General features: G+C 35.7%; 1 protein-coding gene across 1 annotated transcript in view; it reads right to left on the reverse strand.

Moving 5' to 3' along the window:
• Window positions 1–18,326, reverse strand: part of COL24A1 (collagen type XXIV alpha 1 chain) — a 542,658-nt gene that overhangs the window by 61,712 nt on the left and 462,620 nt on the right. The window contains exons 45-49 of the mRNA XM_079924384.1: window positions 17,759–17,812; window positions 11,665–11,718; window positions 11,501–11,554; window positions 3,517–3,570; window positions 2,276–2,383 (exon numbers count right to left, since the gene is read on the reverse strand). Of these exons, the coding sequence (XP_079780510.1) occupies window positions 2,276–2,383; window positions 3,517–3,570; window positions 11,501–11,554; window positions 11,665–11,718; window positions 17,759–17,812 (324 nt within the window). The remainder of the gene's footprint in view (window positions 1–2,275; window positions 2,384–3,516; window positions 3,571–11,500; window positions 11,555–11,664; window positions 11,719–17,758; window positions 17,813–18,326) is intronic.

Raw genomic sequence — 18,326 nt, forward strand, 5'->3', positions numbered from 1 at the left:
TATTCTATGTGGAACCAGTGATTTGGTTTTATGCATGAGCCTTCACCCACACAGCCAATCAAAACCGTGTGGCAGATTCTAGAATGCAACTTAGACAGAATTAAAATGAAATCAGTATCTTATTTGCATCTACCATTTTCTGTATTGGCTTTCTCTTAGCCATTATATTACTGTCCTTTAAGTATTACCCCATTAAAGAAGGATGTAGAGTTGTTAGAAAATGTCTGTTTTCTTTCTGGAACTAGCAGCAGATAACAATCACTTGCCACATTGCTGTTTTTATGTAAGAGAAAATGGTTCATATTTCTTTAGTCTGAATCAATGTTTTCCTTTTATTTTCCAATTTTCAGTCCTTTCCAGGAAGACCTTCAGGTGTCACATACTGCCAGAAAGAAGTTGTTTGCCACAATGAAGTATTAAGTGACTTGGTGTAAAAAATGTGGATGACTTTGACCTGTCACTAGTGTCTGATGAATATCTTATATGCTAAATGTCTGAAATTCTTATTAAACATGTATATATATAGGATCCTGATTTGTATTATCCATATCTGGAATAAGTACCTGGATTAGTATTATTTTAGTCAGAAAACAAATGAATCCCTCTTCCCAGTAATTAAACAAATCTATTTGCTGTTATTAGTATTTACAATTCAGTTTCTAGCCTTATCAACTACTGGACACATCCACATACATACCACCTCCATGACTAAACCTGTGTTCACAGCAAGAAATATGACATATTTTGAAATGTGGTTTTCCTTGTTTCAGCTCTCAAAATCTTACTCAAAGCAGTAAGATTCACTCTAACATTTCCCAGTAAAACTTAAGTACAGACTCTCAGACCAATTCAAAGTGTTTTACTGTTGTATTTTTAAAACCCCACAACCTCATTTTAAGACTCTTATATGGTGAGCCTAGAGTGCAGCACCTACATGAAGGTTCAGGGCGCGAGCTCCCTTTAAGTCTGGGATCTCAAATGGAAGTCCTCTTTTAACCAGACTGATGTTAATGGCAGAAGTTTAGAAAACATATATTTTAATCAAAATATCAGCCTGGCTGTCAAATTTCTCTAGGGCTTACACCCTGATGCTCTGATGTTCAGATATACTGTCCCCAAAGCAAATAGAAACCATACTAAGCCTCCTTAAACATATTCACCTTTCCAAATAGAATATGGCCAGATATTTATTTCTGAAATAATTAAATTGGCTGGGTCATAATTTGATACTTATTTTTAAACAAATGAGATAATTCATCATAGTGAAAGAATAATATTAATTTGGGCTTGAGCTTTGCTACAGTCCCATGCTACATGTGAATAAACAACTAGGATTGATTCATTTAAGAAAAGAAAAACAGGTCAATAGATAATCATATCCAAAAATAGTGGAAATGTAAAAGGATAAATTTTACTGGATTACTGAAATATGCAATTAATTATTCTTGTATTTCAAATGGAAACACAACATGAGATAACAAAAAATATCTGGATTATGATGACCTTAGGAAGGAAAGAGGGAAAATGGCTAAATGAAGACAAAAATATCATTTTAAAATTTCTGATCAAATAAGATAGAAATCTGCATAAAAATAATAATCTACATCACTGCACATTGCATCACCACTAGATGAATATAAAGAAAATGTTCACACAATTTCTTTAAAATAGTGAGGCTATAAAAGTAAAGGGAAAATGATTTTGGCAGAACTTACCTTGAGTTATTGCCAAGCCTGAAATGTTCCAAAGGTGGCTTAAGACATTTGATGAACTCAAAACACAGGTTGTGTAGCCCTTAAAGTTGTTTTTTTTTTTTTTTTTTTTTTTTTTTTTTGCGGTACGCGGGCCTCTCACTGTTGTGGCCTCTCCCGTTGCGGAGCACAGGCTCCAGACGCGCAGGCTCAGCGGCCATGGCTCACGGGCCCAGCCTCTCTGTGGCATGCGGGACCCTCCCAGACCAGGGCACGAACCCACGTCCCCTGCATCGGCAGGCGGACTCTCCACCACTGCGCCACCAGGGAAGCCCCCTTAAAGTTTTACTTCTTTATTGTTCCTATGTACCAGCTTTTATATGTGTAAAAATAATATAAATTATTAATAATATGGGTTATTAGTTATAAAACATCCAACATGTACTCATTGACATTCCCTGGAAATCATAAACACAATATGAACCAATGTCAATGTTAAGAAAGACAGCCAAAGTATCTATGGTTTTAGTAAAGAGACACTTATGCATAAGAAATAAAGAGCAAAGAATATTCAATCTACTCACAGGAAGTCCCTGTTTTCCTGGTAGCCCAACTTTACCAGGGTTTCCTGAAATGCCTTCTGCTCCAGGGTATCCTTGCATGCCTTTTGGCCCAGGTAGGCCTGGAAGTCCCTTGGTAATTAAAAATTACTTGGATTATAGAGAGATGTTGTACAGATGTTTAAATGACAAACACTTTTATACTTATTGGGGGGTGGGAGGTTACATTCTTAAAACCCTGTCCCAGGAAAATTTTTCCTGTTTCCTGGATTCCTTGATAATTTACTATTTGGATACAACAGATCAGGTAACTGTTCCCTAAACTGAAATGCCAAGCTAATCAGCAATTTATTGTGTAACCTTTTCCACTTTACTGTAATTTCCTGGTATTTCTCATTGTACCAGCCCATGCTCTATCCAGCTGTGGAGAAAAGATCAGCTATGTGCACCTGTCAGTTTAGGATATAGGCTGACACTCACCATCTCTAAAACTCTGTATTGTATTTTCCCAAGAAATAAATTACGGCTCTTTTAGTTGCCACTTTGAATTAGATAATTATATGACTGAGTAAAGGTCTGAACATTTTGTTTGTACTCTTGGGCAACTGGATTTAATCTGTAGGGAATCTCTGATCTCAATGTGCTCATAATTTATGTTCACTTTTCTTTACTTTTTTTGAACCAACACAACACGGGCCACCCAAAGCAGGCTGTTGGCTAGGGGAGACCAGCAGGAAGTCTTTGCTAATAAGCTAGTCTACACATATTTGCTTGGCCAAAGAGGAAACGGATGGCTAAGGTAAAATTAATCTTTGTTCTGTGATGAAAAGAGTTAAAGCTTTTTTCTAAGACTTTCTGTTCTATTTCCCAGGAAAATGAGAGGCCGAGTTCTTCAATTAAAATCCAGCTCATGTCTTTTCAATTATGCTTGAAAATCTCTGACCTCTGTCACCATTCATTTAGTCATGACTGCAAGTTGCCTGTTTTTTAGTGGTTCACCATCAAAGAATAGTAGCACAAATCCACAGAGAGATCTCCCTGCACTGGAAAATAACAACCTTCAGTTGCAGTGACTTCCATTTCAACACCAAGCTTGGTTTTGAACTAATGGTCATATTTTGTTCCCTCTGTGTTCCGGCATGGGTTTAAACATTTTTTTGAAGACAATCTGATTTATCCAACACTTCATAATTGGCCCCAAACTTTTCTGCTTGCTAAAGTTCTATTTAGAAAAACAATAAAGATGAAAAAGGCCTGTTACTTACAGGAATCCCAGGTTTCCCAGAAGGGCCAGGAGCTCTTTTTTTCCCCTTAGGACCCTAAAAATGTGAAGCACAGTTGTCAACTCATTGCTATAAAGTTAATTAAACTGAAGGCATAGAAAAGAACTCTGAGACCTGAAGGCTACAGCAAGTCCTGCCACTAACTAGCTGTTTATCATTGGGATTGCCATTTAACTTTCCTGAGAGTCATTTTCTTCATCTGTAAATGAAAGAATTTGACTATATGATCTATGAATTTCCACCTGGCTCCAAATTCTATGATTTAAGAATTTAAATTATAGTTCTAAAAAGGAACTGAATAGATTATTTAAATAAAAGTCCCCACTTCAGGCAAGGCCTTTGTCTCCCTACTGAAAGTGGTTAAGTACTTATTTAATTAATTCAGTAAACATTTCTTGACTATTAGGTATCAGGAATTCTGTTATGTGCTGGAGATGCAAAATCAAAACTCTTGTTCACAAGGCACTTACAGTGTAGTGAGGGACATAAACCGATAACCTAAAATGTGCTTATCTGGAAGCACAGAGAAGAACATACTTGTAAATCAAAGAAAAGACCTTTATTTCCCACATAATTGCTTGTTTTTCCACGTGTGAGATATTTTAAATCATGATTGATTCAGCAGTAACGGTCTACCAGGTTAGAAATTTGCCCTTGCAAATCATGCCATTATTCTGATGATATCCTAAAATTATTTTAAGAAGAAAAAGGTGTTAAAGAGTGACCTAGTTCACAAATAAGAAAAAGAAGCATATTGCCATTACCAGAAACATTTCTCAGAAATCATCAAAAGTTCTCAGAAACAGGATAATTCCACCAAAATGAGATGTTAAGTTATTCAAATCTGAACACAGTTGTACTAAAGATTCAATTTGACAACAATGACAAAATAAACAATTTCAGAAGATGTTACATCTTCTGAAAATGAGCTTAAATGTTTTAAGAAGAAATAGCGTATATAATCAGAGAGAAAAAGGGCATTTTCTGTAAGAGATAAAAATCCAATTTTGTTAGAATTCGATGATAGGGAGCTATATGGATCAAGGGTTCTACCTCCAAGTTCAAAAACTCTTTTACTTGCTTTAAAAAGTCACTAATGTAAATTCTTCCTAAGGGTAAGGAAACCAGAAAAGGGGATAGTTGGTGAACTGGGTTTAGTTGAAGTAAATACAATTTCTGGAACATATGATTCCTATAATAGATGTATCTTTTAGAATATAATAAAGAAGTAAAATAGACAAATAAAGACTGTTTTAAATATTGAAAACAATTCTGATTTCAGTTGTCTTGAATAGCACTAATTAAACAGTACATGAATTGTGATAATATTCAAATATGTTAACTGGCGTGTGTTTTCCTTCACAGTATTTCTTTTTATGTAAAGCAAGAGATTTGTTCTAAACTTTTGATTTTCAAAATAGACTTTTTTAGCTTAAGAATTTCAAAACAGTCCTCTGAAACGCACGGTGGGGGAATAGTTTGAAAAGAATATATTTTTAAATACAAAAGCCTGATTTTTAAATATTAAAAGTCTATCATTGAACATAAAAAAACAAGGTAATAAAGGATTCAAGTCATAAAATTTATATCATAAAGAACATATTTAGAAGTATAATAACGTAAGAGAAAGTTTTTCCTACCTAAGGGGATATAAAAAATCTTCAAGTTGGATAAAGGTAAAAAGAGAAGGAAAACTGTTAAGACACTGATGGGTATCTATGAGAAGAAACCTTGACACCAATCTGCCGTCAAGTCCTGGGGTGGGTAGAAACAATAATACCTGCAGAGGATACAAAATTGATACACAGAAATCTCTTGCATTCCTATACACTAACAATGAAAGATCAGAAAGAGAGACTAAGGAAATAATCCCATTTACCATCACATCAAAAAGAATAAAATACCTAGGGATACACCTACCTAAGGAGGCAAAAGACCTGTACTGAGAAAAGTATATGATACTGATGAAAAAAATCAAAGATGACACAAACAGATGGAGAGATATACCATGTTCTTGGATTGCAAGAATCAATATTGTGAAAATGACTATACACCCAAAACAATCTACAGATTCAGTGCAACCCCTACCCAATTACCAATGGCATTTTTCACAGAACTAGAACAAAACATTTTACACTTTGTATGGAAACACAAAAGACCCCGAATAATGAAAGCCATCTTGAGAAAGAAGAACAGAGCTGGAGGAATCAGACTCCCTGACTTCAGACTATACTACAAAGCTACAGTAATCAAAACAGTATGGTACTGCCACAAAAACAGAAATATAGATCAGTGGAACAGGGTAGAAAGTCCAGAGATAAACCCAAGCACCTATGGCTACCTAATCTATGACAAAGGAGGCAAGAATATACAATGGAGATAAGACAGTCTGTTCAATAAGTGGTGCTGAGAAAATTGGACAGCCACATGTAAAAGAGTGAAATTAGAACACTCCCTAACACCATACACAAAATAAACCCAAAATGGATTAAAGACCTAAATGTAAGGCCAGATACTATAAAACTCTTAGAGGAAAATATAGACAGAACACTGTGACATAAATCACAGCAAGATCTTTTTCAATCCACTGCCTAAAGTAATGAAAAAGAAAACAAAAATAAATGGGACCTAATTAAACTTAAAACCTTTTGTACAGCAAAGGAAACCATAAATAAAATGAAAAGACAACCCTCAGAATGGGAGAAAATATTTGCAAACAAAGCAACTGACAAGGGATTAATCTCCGAAATATATAAGCAGCTCATGCAGCTCAATATTAAAAAAAACAAACAACCCAATCAAAAAATGGGTGGAAGGCCTAAACAGACATTCCTCCAAAGAAGACATACAAATGGCCAACAAACACATGAAAAGATGCTCAACATCACTAATTATTAGAGAAATGCAAACCAAAACTACAATGAGGTATAACCTCATACTAGTCAGAATGGCCATCATCAAAAATTCTACAAACAATAAATGCTGGAGAGGGTGTGGAAAAAAGGGAACGCTCCTACACTGTTGGTGGGAATGTAAATTGGTACAGCCACTATGGAGAACAGTTTGGAGGTTCCTTAAAAAACTAAAAATAGAGCTACCATATGACCCAGCAATCCACTCCTAGGCATATATCTGGAGAAAACCGTAATTCGAAAGGATGCATGCACCATGATGTTCATTGCAGCACTAGTTACAATAGCCAGGACATGGTAGCAACCTAAATGTCCATCGACAGAGGAATGTATAAAGAAGTAATGGTACATATATACAATGGAATATTACTCCGCCCTAAAAAGGAGCAAAATAGTGACATCTGCAGAGACATGGATGGACCTAGAGACTGTCATGCAGAGTGAAGTAAGTCAGAAAGAGAAAAACAAGTATCATATAATATTGCTTATATGTGGAGTCTAGAAAAATGGTAGAGATAAGCTTATCTGCAAAGCAGAAATAGAGTCACAGATGTAGAGAACAAACTTACGGTTACCAAGGGTGGAAGGAGGGGGGTTGGGATGAATTGGGAGGTTGGGACTGACTTATATACACTACTATGTATAAAATAGATAACTAATGAGAACCTACTGTATAGCACAGGGAACTCTACTCAATGCTCTGTGGTGACCTAAATGGGAAGTGAGTCTAAAAAAGAGTGGATATATGTATACGTATGCCTGATTCACTTTGTGGTACAGCAAGAAACTAACACAACATTTTAAAGCAACTATATTTGAATAAAACTTAATAAACTAAACAAAACAAAACAATAATATCTGCAGATAAGTGTGGGCACAGAGATGATGGCTAGAGAGACTAAAGTCCTCACTGAGATGAACGCTAAGTTGCACTAAGTGCAGCAATAGAGTTGAAATTTCTGCATGAGATGTCTAGGCCAGGAGGCCTGAGGAAGTCTGAGTCCCTCAAGCACCCGGCATGGTATGGGGAGCAGTAGAATGTTATTTCCATGTGGCCAAGAACAGAAGCATATGGCCCTTAGAGTCTTATCTAAGGAGATCTTGCACCTGAGTTGAGAAAATAGCTGTACAAGCCAACAGGGGTCAAAGAACTTTTGTCCAGAGGGCCAAGGTAGATGCCAACATGGTGGGATGATGGCAGATGGGGGCCAAAAGGGATGACGTACATTTCAGTGGATGCTAGTATGAACAGATGATGGCTGAAGATCAATCTCTCTTCCTATTCCCCTTCCCTAACATTGCCACCCAGAATGTAACAGCAGACTTGAAAAGAGGATAAATGGGAAAAACTCTAAATCAAATGCAGGATATTTGAGTGGACGGAGTTAAAGGCAATCAATTGACTAGATTTCTATCAATTACGTTTCTACCACCAGGCAGGATGGGTATTCAGGACAGATGTTAAGTTCCATTACAAAGAACATAAACAAAATTATACTTTTTGTATACTTGAGTTTATGGCTTAAGGTTCAGATATGCTATACATGTATGTGCATGTTTTATTCTAAACATTCAAATACAAAATAAAAACAAAAAGAGTCTCATATCACAAATCAGTTACATTTTAGGGTGACCATTATGTTGGGATTATTTCAGAACAGTTAAATACTGCTCTAAAACCTAGATACATGGGTCTATCATTGTGAAAACTAGAATGTTATTAATACTCGGATGGGCATCAGGAAGCAGCTTCCAACAGAATAACACTAAAGGAAAATTATGACTATGAAAATTATTTTTAATGTGTATTTTGCTATTTGTAATGGTACAATTGTGACAAAATCTCCTTATAAAATACAAAAAGCATAGAGTAAATAACAAAACAGTCTCTGCTGTTTTTAGATGTCAATTCAGGAAAGATTTCCTTATGACAATTATTGTCACCATAACTAAAAGGAAGTAGGCTAGTTAGAGAAACGACAGACTTGCAATGGAGGTTTAAAATACATAAAGATCAACAAAGTGTAGAAGATTGGTATTTTTTTGAATTTGTGCATTAAAAAAAATCTTGCAGTTGGAATTGCTGGGTAGTGTTGTAACTAAATTAAGAGCCAAACATTACTCAATATTAATCCTACACAGAGATGGTCTGTTCAGTAGGAAATTAAAGATTGGGCCAAAGACAAAGAAAGTATGTTGTCATCTAAGGTGTTTGTAGATGATTAATTGAGTTGGTATCATAAAAAGGAAAAAAAAATCACTCTTGCACCAATGCCCAGAGTTCAAATATAATAAAGCTAGAAGCATTCTATGCTATTTTCAAAATTAACTTACTCATATTATTTTATGTAAATATAAGTACCTCATAAGTCAACAGACTTCCTGTTCTCATAATAGGAAAGGCAAATGAATTTCATATTTATTCTTTAGAGTATATGTAAAATTGTGCTTTCTCTTTTGTCTGGCTAGCTTTGAAAAACTAGAACAGCCCACTTGAAATCAGATCCATTTAAAACAACGAATTCCATTCATTGGGATTGTACCACTTCATAGACTACAAGAGAAGGTAATCTAATTCTTTAGATAACAGAAAATTTTAAGTGCCATTATAGTCCAAACACTCATTTGTTTTTTATTCAAATGAAGCTGAAGGACAGTCATCACAATACTTTGTTAGTTCTAACTTTGTTAGAGAGGGTAGCTTTAAAGTACAAACACAGATTTAGAGAGTTAAGTCTTTTTTTTTTTTTTTAACCAAGAAATTTAAATTCACTAAAATCTGGAATTTTGCTTTGGGAGGAAAGTAACATTTTGGCTTGAGTCTCTGTATTTGAAAGCCATTATGGGACAGTTCACTACATTTGCATTATAAAAGTCTCTAAAAAAATGTAGTGGTTTGCAATTGGTTTTAACTTGACTTGCTCCAACTTTTTCTTTAGAGTTTCCATAGTTTCATGTCTGAGAGACCAATTAATGAATTAGCTGGTTAAGTAAAATTAATATTTAACTTAATTTATAAAAGACTTCAAAGTAATAGAAGGCTTTTGTATAATAATGGGAGTCAGGAAATAAAGTTTCTAGTGTTGGTTCTGTTGCTAACTAGTTCTGTGATCTTAGGTAACTCATAATCCCTCTGGGACCTAAATTTCTTCGTCTGAAAAATGAGAGGGTTGTCCAAACGATTTTAAAGGGCATTTCCAAATCTAAAAAAACAAATAAAGCTTTGCAAAAACAAGATGAGGGCAATTCCGTAGGATCCACCTGGCCATTCAAAGTGTCCCTAGTGAGTAACACATAGTCAGTGATTTTTCTTGTAGCAATCATTACTATCTGAAATTCAAAGAGGCTTTTTAATGTAACCTCGGACTGTACACCAGCATTGCCCAAAGTGGGAAAAGAACTAATTCTCGTGGATTATACAGAATTTAAACCATGGCTCCTCAAGACCTTTCAGCTCCAATACCCAGGAAGAGCTGACAATATAGGCTGGAGCTGCAGTTGTCTAGTAAGAATATTTTATTTTCGTTGGCATAATTTTAACAGATACTAAGAAACATAAAAAAAATTTCTTCTTCCTGAGATATATCAAAAAAGGAAAAAGAAAACATTGAGAATATGAAAGTACTAATTGTAAAGGATTAGAAATTTTAGGATCAAACCGTGGGAGAGCATTTGCATCCTTAGGCACTTAATGCAAGTATAAGGAAGTCACATGAAAGTAGTAGTAGTGTCCTAGGTTCATGGTTTTTTCCACTACTTTTTCCAATTTGGGTATTAAAAACTCTAAGCGAATGAGACAACTGTATTCTTTCTTTGAATTTTTTAAAATTAAGGCTTGCCTTCAATGGGATTTTTTTTTAAATAAATTTATTTATTTATTTTTGGCTGCATTGGGTCTTTGTTGCTGTGCACAGGCTTTCTCTAGTTGTGGAGAGCGGGGGTTACTCTTCGTAGCAGTGTGCGGGTTTCTCACTGCGGTGGCTTCTCTTGTGGAGCACAGGCTCTAGGGCACACGGGCTTCAGTAGTTGTGGCACACGGGCTCAGTAGTTGTGGCTCACAGGCTTAGTTGCTCCCGGAACAGGGCTCGAACCCCTGTCCCCTGCATTGGCAGGTGGATTTTTAACCACTGTGCCACCAGGTAAGTCCCAATGGGATATTTTTATTTACTATTTATTAGTCCTTATTTAATAAGGAGCCTGACAGTAAGTTACTAGGTAGTTGCCAAGACTATTTAAAATGGCTTTTGTGTGAATGAAAACCTATGTAATATCCGACTCAACTCAATTTTATTACTAACTCCCACAAATGGGAAACACAAGTATGGGTGAAGGCCGCTTAACAAATTAGGAGAAACATGGTCTCAAATTCATTACTTTTTATCAATCCTCACCTAATTTATTATTAAAATACAGTACATTTTCTAGAGAATTTAATTTTAAATCAGTAGCAGGTAAAGTCAGAATGCCATGAAAAGTAGGGCAGCAATGAAGTGATGGTACAAATTACAAATCCAGTTGTTACATAAGATTGAGGCAACGTTTATTGGTATATAGGGAAAGAGGTGGCTAAATTCAACAGATTTTTAGTTCGCCTGATAACAAATAATTGACTTGTGTTATGGAAAACAAATCTTTTAAACCAATTGTGAGTCTGTGTCATATAGTTAAACTATTTCTACCCCTACCTTACTACAGCAACTAAATAGGTATGACTGCTAAAATTTTGCTCTGCAGTGCTGGTTTTAAGGCTAGTTGATATTTCTGCCTGAAACCCTAAGGAAGGACAATTAGTCTGGGACAACTCTAGGCAATTTTCTCAAAGCCAGAGTAGTCTGCTGGTGAAGGGAACTTTGGATGGCAGTCGAAACACACGAATTAATCAATAATGATGTTTTAGCACAATTACTGACAAACACCCTGTTTAGAGGCCTGTGGTGATTCTTGCTCTGAAAGAATGAATGATCATTTAAGTTACAATGAACAGCAACTCCTTGTGCCCCTGTTTTCTCAAGCCAGCAATAAGTTACAAATTGTCTTAAATGATTTCAACTTACTTCAGATCCTCTCTCTCCTTTTAGTCCTTGTTCACCCCGGTCACCTGGCTCACCCTTTAATAGGAGCCAAAACAGAAATCACATATAAAGCAGACACCAAATAAGATATGTTAACATTAATGTTTTTAAATGCCAGAATTACAAAGAATGCTTTCAAAACATACTGGGGGCCCTTGTTGTCCAGTGGCACCTCTTGGTCCTGGTATACCCATGTGACCCTATGAATAAAAAAGGTTATATTATTAGAATAAATAAAGACATGTGACTTAGAGAATAGAGTAGTATCACTTAAAGTGGTAGCAAAATGTTGCAAAATTCAATTTAAAAATTATAGAGATTATGCGTCTCTCTTGGAAAGAGTATAGAACATAATAGCCACTGGATATAATGATGACTGAGAAAGAGTGTAGAGTTTTTTTTTGTTTTTTTTTTCCCATATAGGTTGAATGGACAAAAGATGTCTATGCCCTAATCCTCAGAAACTGTGAATGTGATCTTATTTGGAGAAAAGGGTCTTTGCAAATATCATTAAATTAAGGATCTTAGAAGGAGATTATCTTGGATTATCCATGTGGGCCCTAAAGGAGTGATGCAGCCACAAGGGAGGTTGTTAGCCACCAGAAGCTGGAAGAAGCAAGAAAGGATTCTTCCCTAGAGCCTACGGTGGGAGCACAGCCCTGCTGATATCTTGCTTTTGGATTTCTGGCCTCCACAACCGTGAGAGAATAAATTTCTGTTGTTTTAAGCCACCTGGTCTATGGTAATTTGTTATGGCAGGCTCAGGAAACTAATAGAGCACATAACGAATGAATAAAGAGTTTGAGAACAAATTTCTTTTATCAACCCTTTTCCAGTGTACTATGGTCTCCATTTTTACAAACTAAGGTCACAGCCATTTAGATAGTAGATTTACTGGGCTTAAGACTGGTAGTCGTTACAGCATGTGCCAAGACATCAAGTGATTCTGACTTCCTCGATCTGTCATCACCCCAGTTCTCCTAGGAAGGAATGCTGGCCTACCACATTTTTACACCTTTCAAGTGTGTAAACAGAAACTAGCAACAAACTAGGGGCATCTCAGGTGAGAGTTATGTAGGAAGAATTCCACACGTAATCTCTTTTATCCCCTTCCCTAGTGTCCTCTTCACTTCAGATTCCTTTCTTCCTGTGTATTACAGAAAGAATGCCATAGGAAGGACAGTTATTAGGCTCATCTCCTTTTTCTGGGCTAGGAGAAGAAGGGATTACATACTTAAGGCTAACAATATTTATTCTCACAGAAAGATCAGTTGAAGCCTTCTTTGTTTGCATTCTGTGAGGCAAATGTTCATGGTTTTAAGATTCAACTTCCTGATAAAGTAAATGAATCCTGTTTAAGGGAGAGAACAGTTGCAAGACAGAAAGGTTATTTTGGAAAGCTTTCTATATAGCACACAGCCATAACTAAAGAGAAGACGATTACTACACATGACCTTTACCAACAGAACATGAACAGAGTCAGCAAAAGTAACAGAATCAGGTCAATCAAGAGGGAGCTTTGTTCAAGTAAATATGATTATTGTAGGTCACTTATTAACCCAGCTCAGGAGAGAAGCAATTGGTGAAAAGCTGGGGTTACAAAGTGAAGTGAGAGTAAGCATACTGAGTAAACTACAAAACTTAAAACCATCATGGCCTATTATGGTTTTGCCACCACTCTATCTGTAGTTTTACAGAGACCTTTTTAGAATGATCATAGAATAGCCAACTGCCTCTCTTGGCTTTGTGATGTTTGGATACAAATCTTACGAAAACCAAACTTGTTTTCTAGGAGCTTCACTATAATTCCTTTGGTCCTTTCCACCCCAATAAAAATTGACAGACTGTTTTTCTGCAGTGGTAAAAATTATAAATATTAGGTCTTTTATAATATTATTATAAAGCTACGTGGGCAAGATTACAGGAAGTGACTGATTTTTCCTGATGATATTAGTGGTGAGATGAGTTGGATGGCCAAGGGGAGCTTGGAGAGGATTTTATATGGGAAGTGATAATAAGCTGAATTTTAAAGGATGAGTGTTCCAGGCAGTAAAGTAAAAGGAAGGCGTTCTGCAGAGGAAACAGCATAGGAGAATAAATGGAGGTTGATGTAACACAACATGTTACGTGGAGAATGGATTTGAGAGGGCTATGACTGGGGATAGGGAGTCTAGTTAGTAAGCTACTAAAATAATTCAGGCAAAAAACGATGAAAGCCTAAACTAAAGCAGGGCAAAGTGGATAGACTCCAGAGGTATTTAAGAGGTCAAATGAAGTGGCCAATTGAAGTTGAGAAATGAGAGGATAGAGAAAGGAGAGAAAGAGGAGGGAGAGGAGGGAGGAAAGAGAAAGCAAGAGAGACAGAGGGAGATAGAAAGAGGGAAGATTCATTTACTAGACATCCGGATGTCTGGTGGTACTATTCACTGAACTAAGGACATAAAAAGAGGAGGATCAGATTTGGACAGGATGATGATACTACGGTTTGGGACATGCTGTGTTTTCTGTGATGATGTCCAATAGCTATTTGGATATGTATGTCTGATGCTAAGGAATGAAGGCCAAGTGAGGATTTAGTTGTTATTTTATTGTATGCAAAAAATTCTATGACCTTTGCCAAACCAAAGTAAAAAGGAGTTTAAGACAGTACATAACTTATTCAGTGTATTTCTAGGGCTTTAGCTCAGTACATAATTTATTCAGTGTATTTCTAGGGTTGGCTCACATTAGTTTAGCCTGACTTAATCTGTGTGTTTCTGCTCATATCTTTAAAAAGTGAATGTTGACATTATAGTATTCTTATTCATACCATGTCCTCTGACTCTCTCTCAAGCCTCAAGTGAATTTATCTTGACCTATGTGATGTATAGTTTTCTGGATGACAGCGATTTCACTATATCTGCTTTTATACTGATTAAATATTCTTATCTTGTGTATGTGATGTCCATGGAGTCAGGGACGGTGTCTTGGGTGCCCCGTGTTACATTCATAGCTCCCAATCCATAGTAGATACTAAAATATATGCTGAAGGGACCAGAGATTTAATTATATGTAACACATAAAATGTGTCATATACAATGATGCCTAATCATGATTTACTGATGATAATGAGCAAAACACTTTTGTGATTTTCACTTTCTTCAAGAGGAAAAAAGAACACAGGATGGTGGGAAGGATTACAAAATGTCTTTCAATTGTTCATAGCCAAATGGGAACAAAATTTTCATTACCCGTTCCATTTTTTTTTTTTTCTGCAAGAGGATAATCATTCACCACAAGAGTTTCACCACAACGGTAAGAATATTTGTGAACATAAAAGTGTTTTTAAAAGCTTGGTGATTATTCAACCATAAAAAGGAATGAAGAATGGATACATTCTACAACATAGATGAACCTTCAAAACATTATGTAAAGTGAAAGAAGCCAGACACAAAAGGTTATACATTGTATGATTCCATTTATATGAAATATACAGAATAGGTAAATCAATAGAGATAGAAGAGTAGTGGTTGTCAGAGGCTGGGAGAAGGAAAGTAACTTTAATGGGCATGGGGCTTCCTCTTCAGGGTGATGAAAATGTTCTGGAATTAGGCAGTGTGTGATGGTTGTACAATATTGCCAATATACAACACTAAGTGTCTCTGAATTGTACAATTTAAAATGGTTAAAATGGTAAATTTTATGTTATGTGCATTTTAGCACAATTCAAAAAAGATTGACAATAATTCTGACCATCAGTTTACTAGAGTGAAATGATAGTGTCTACAATGCCCATATAGAAAAGCAAACATTTAACAATATCCCCTAAAGCTACAACAGAATAATCTAACTCTAAATAAAGCATGGTTCCCCTGTATGAATCAAACTTGTGCTTGGAAAAACACGGAAGGGGACAAGTGTAGGTATTTCGTGACTTTGAGATGTCTAAGCAATAAAGTTACTGTGATTGTCTGGCACTACATGGCTTTCTAAAATAGATCTATCAACAAATGATAAAATGACTCCTAAAGCCTAAGGAATAGTATGGAATAAGACAGAAAGGAAAATGTGGCTCACACTAGCTCATGAAACATCCACAATTGAAGACTTAATCAGGACTATTTATGGAATGAAGAAGGAAAAACAGATTCCATAACGAGCCTAGGGAAAAGTTTTCCTCTGATGAAGGATTTCTGAAGAATGTATGACTATCTAGAAAAATGGGGGCAGGATTTTTCTTTTCCTAGCCAGGTGAAGAGATTCTTTTCTTCTCCCAATAGAATAGTTAATTGTTTGTTTGCCAATAGATTCGCTGATGTAGCTACTGACTATAGTTGGTAGAGGCCAAAAGAAGATATTATTAGAACCTGATTTTCCTGAGACTGTGTGGAGAAGTTATGCACAGAAAAAGTTAAAGAAGTTTAAGAAACTTCTCAAATTATGCTGGAAGCAGTGGGTTGGTTTCTCAACCCCAAGAAAAGCTAATTTCAAGTAAATCTATTTGGATTCCTTGCATTAGGAAACATTGTAGATACAAATGTTATGTAAATTGGAGACAGTACATATAAAACCGTCTTAAAAATGTTCCTCTGAAAATAGAAAAAAATATAAGATGGCCATACCCAGAATTTCACAAACATTTAGAACCACCTTCAACATTTGTTTCAAAGAGAGTTTTGGGAAGTGAAAGTTGATTTTTCAGATTTCAGGCCTGAGATAAATCAGTGTATTAATGATAATTATCTACCTACCAGCTTGTCCCTTCAATCTGGCAACCTAAGTCTTCATTGCAGACATGATCACAGAAATTTTACATAGAAAGGTATATGTTGGATCAAATAACCCATCAATTCATTGTTAAAAATGAATTATGTTTACATACATATTATGTACAGGGCTCAAAACAAGACACTGTACAAGAAGGAAAAAAGTCATATTCAGGACTTGCCTGGTGGCACAGTGGTTTAGAATCTGCCTGCCAATGCAGGGGACATGGGTTCGAGCCCTGGTTCGGGAAGATCCCACATGCTGTGGAGCAACTAAGCCCGTGTGCCACAACTACTGAGCCTGCACTCTAGAGCCCGGGAGCCACAACTACTGAGCCTGAGCGCCTAGAGCTCCTGCTCTGCAACAAGAGAAGCCATGGCAATGAGAAGCCCGTGCACCGCAATGAAGAGTAGCCCCCGCTCGCTGCAACTAGAGAAAGCCCGCGCACAGCAACGAAGACCCAATGCAGCCAAAAATAAAGTAAAGTAATTAATTAATTTTTAAAAAGTCATATTCAAATTGAGAATCTAAGATATCTTCACATTAAAAATAATTAGCAAAAACTATAGTAGCAGAAGATTGTAAAATATTTGTACCAAACGACTTCCATCAACAATAAATACTATAGGACTACAGAAGAGGGAGAGATTGCTGTTAGTGTACACAGGGGAAAAGGGAGTTTGAATTAGATTATAAAGGACAGACAGGATTTATGTAAGTAAAGATTAGATAATTTTTTGAGCAGGCAGAGAATGTTGTGAGTGAAAGAATAAGACAAGAACTATAGGGAGAGAGTTAGCAAATGACCATTTTGTTTAGCATATGACATTATAAACAGAAAGGGACGAGATATAGGGCAGGAATACAGAATACGCTCAACACAAGTATGCTAATAAATAATGACACTGAATAAATTCTATACATAGCCTAATATAATTTGAGCTGATAAAGCTGTTCTCTTAAAATTCTTCTAAGAATCGAAGAGGATAAGAATTGACATAAGAATATAATGGTATTTATCCATCCATTTGACAACTCTTTTAATGAATTTCTATTATATACCAGGAACTCTGTGTTCTAGAAACTGGGGATATAATGATGAAAAAGACAAGAGTCTTATTCTCATGGATATTATGTTTTGTTGGGGGAATATAGATGATAAAAAAACCCCAAGTGTATAAAAAGGTGGTAAGATAGCATTAAATGTCATAAAGTAAATAGAGTAATGAGATATAAAGTGACAGACAGAAAGGACAGTTAGAGAAGAAAGTAACATTTTGGTTGAGAGCTGAATGATGAGAAGCAGCAGCAGTGGAAGGAGATGATGGTAATTTTAGAAAGAAGGAACAGAAAATACAAAGAGCTGCTTCTGGGATCCAAAACATAAGACATTACTAATTATCTCAATGATGCTTATTTTCATTTGCAACTGAGCAGAACCACAGAGAACCCTATTCAAATTTAGAAGCAAGGTGTGAAATTTACAGTAATTACCTTATATCCCTCTGCTCCAGGCTCTCCTCTCTCTCCTTGTTCCCCCATTGGACCCTACAGAGATCACAGGCAAAAACAATCAATGGGTCTAAGTATTTGTGAATGCAGATGATACAGTTAATGTGGAATATTTTTTCCCTAAAAATATGAAACCAAATGTACAACAGTTTGTTTAGTTCCACTAAATAATTTCAAAGGATTGTATTTTAGTGACACCAAGAACTTCATAAGCACTGAATTATTTAAAGAGAATCTCATAATGATTCTACTAGAAAAAATATTGAAAAAATGAAGTCCAAACAATGTGAATTTTCAGATGAGTAAAGTATGTTATATAAGATATCAAAATAACTTGCATTTTTACTTAATGTTAAAATGATTGAAAAAAATTTAAGCAGGACCAGTCACTTAATTAATTCCATTAATTAAAAAATATTATCTTTAATCATCTTTTAAAAAGTATCTAATAGCTAATACTACTTTACCATTCTTCATTAGAAATTATATTATTTATTCTTTACTCTGTGAAATTCTAATTATTAAGGTATAAATTAACCTAAAAGAAATT

This window comes from Stenella coeruleoalba (genome assembly GCF_951394435.1).
Source record: "Stenella coeruleoalba genome assembly, chromosome: 1".
NCBI lineage: Eukaryota > Metazoa > Chordata > Mammalia > Artiodactyla > Delphinidae > Stenella > Stenella coeruleoalba.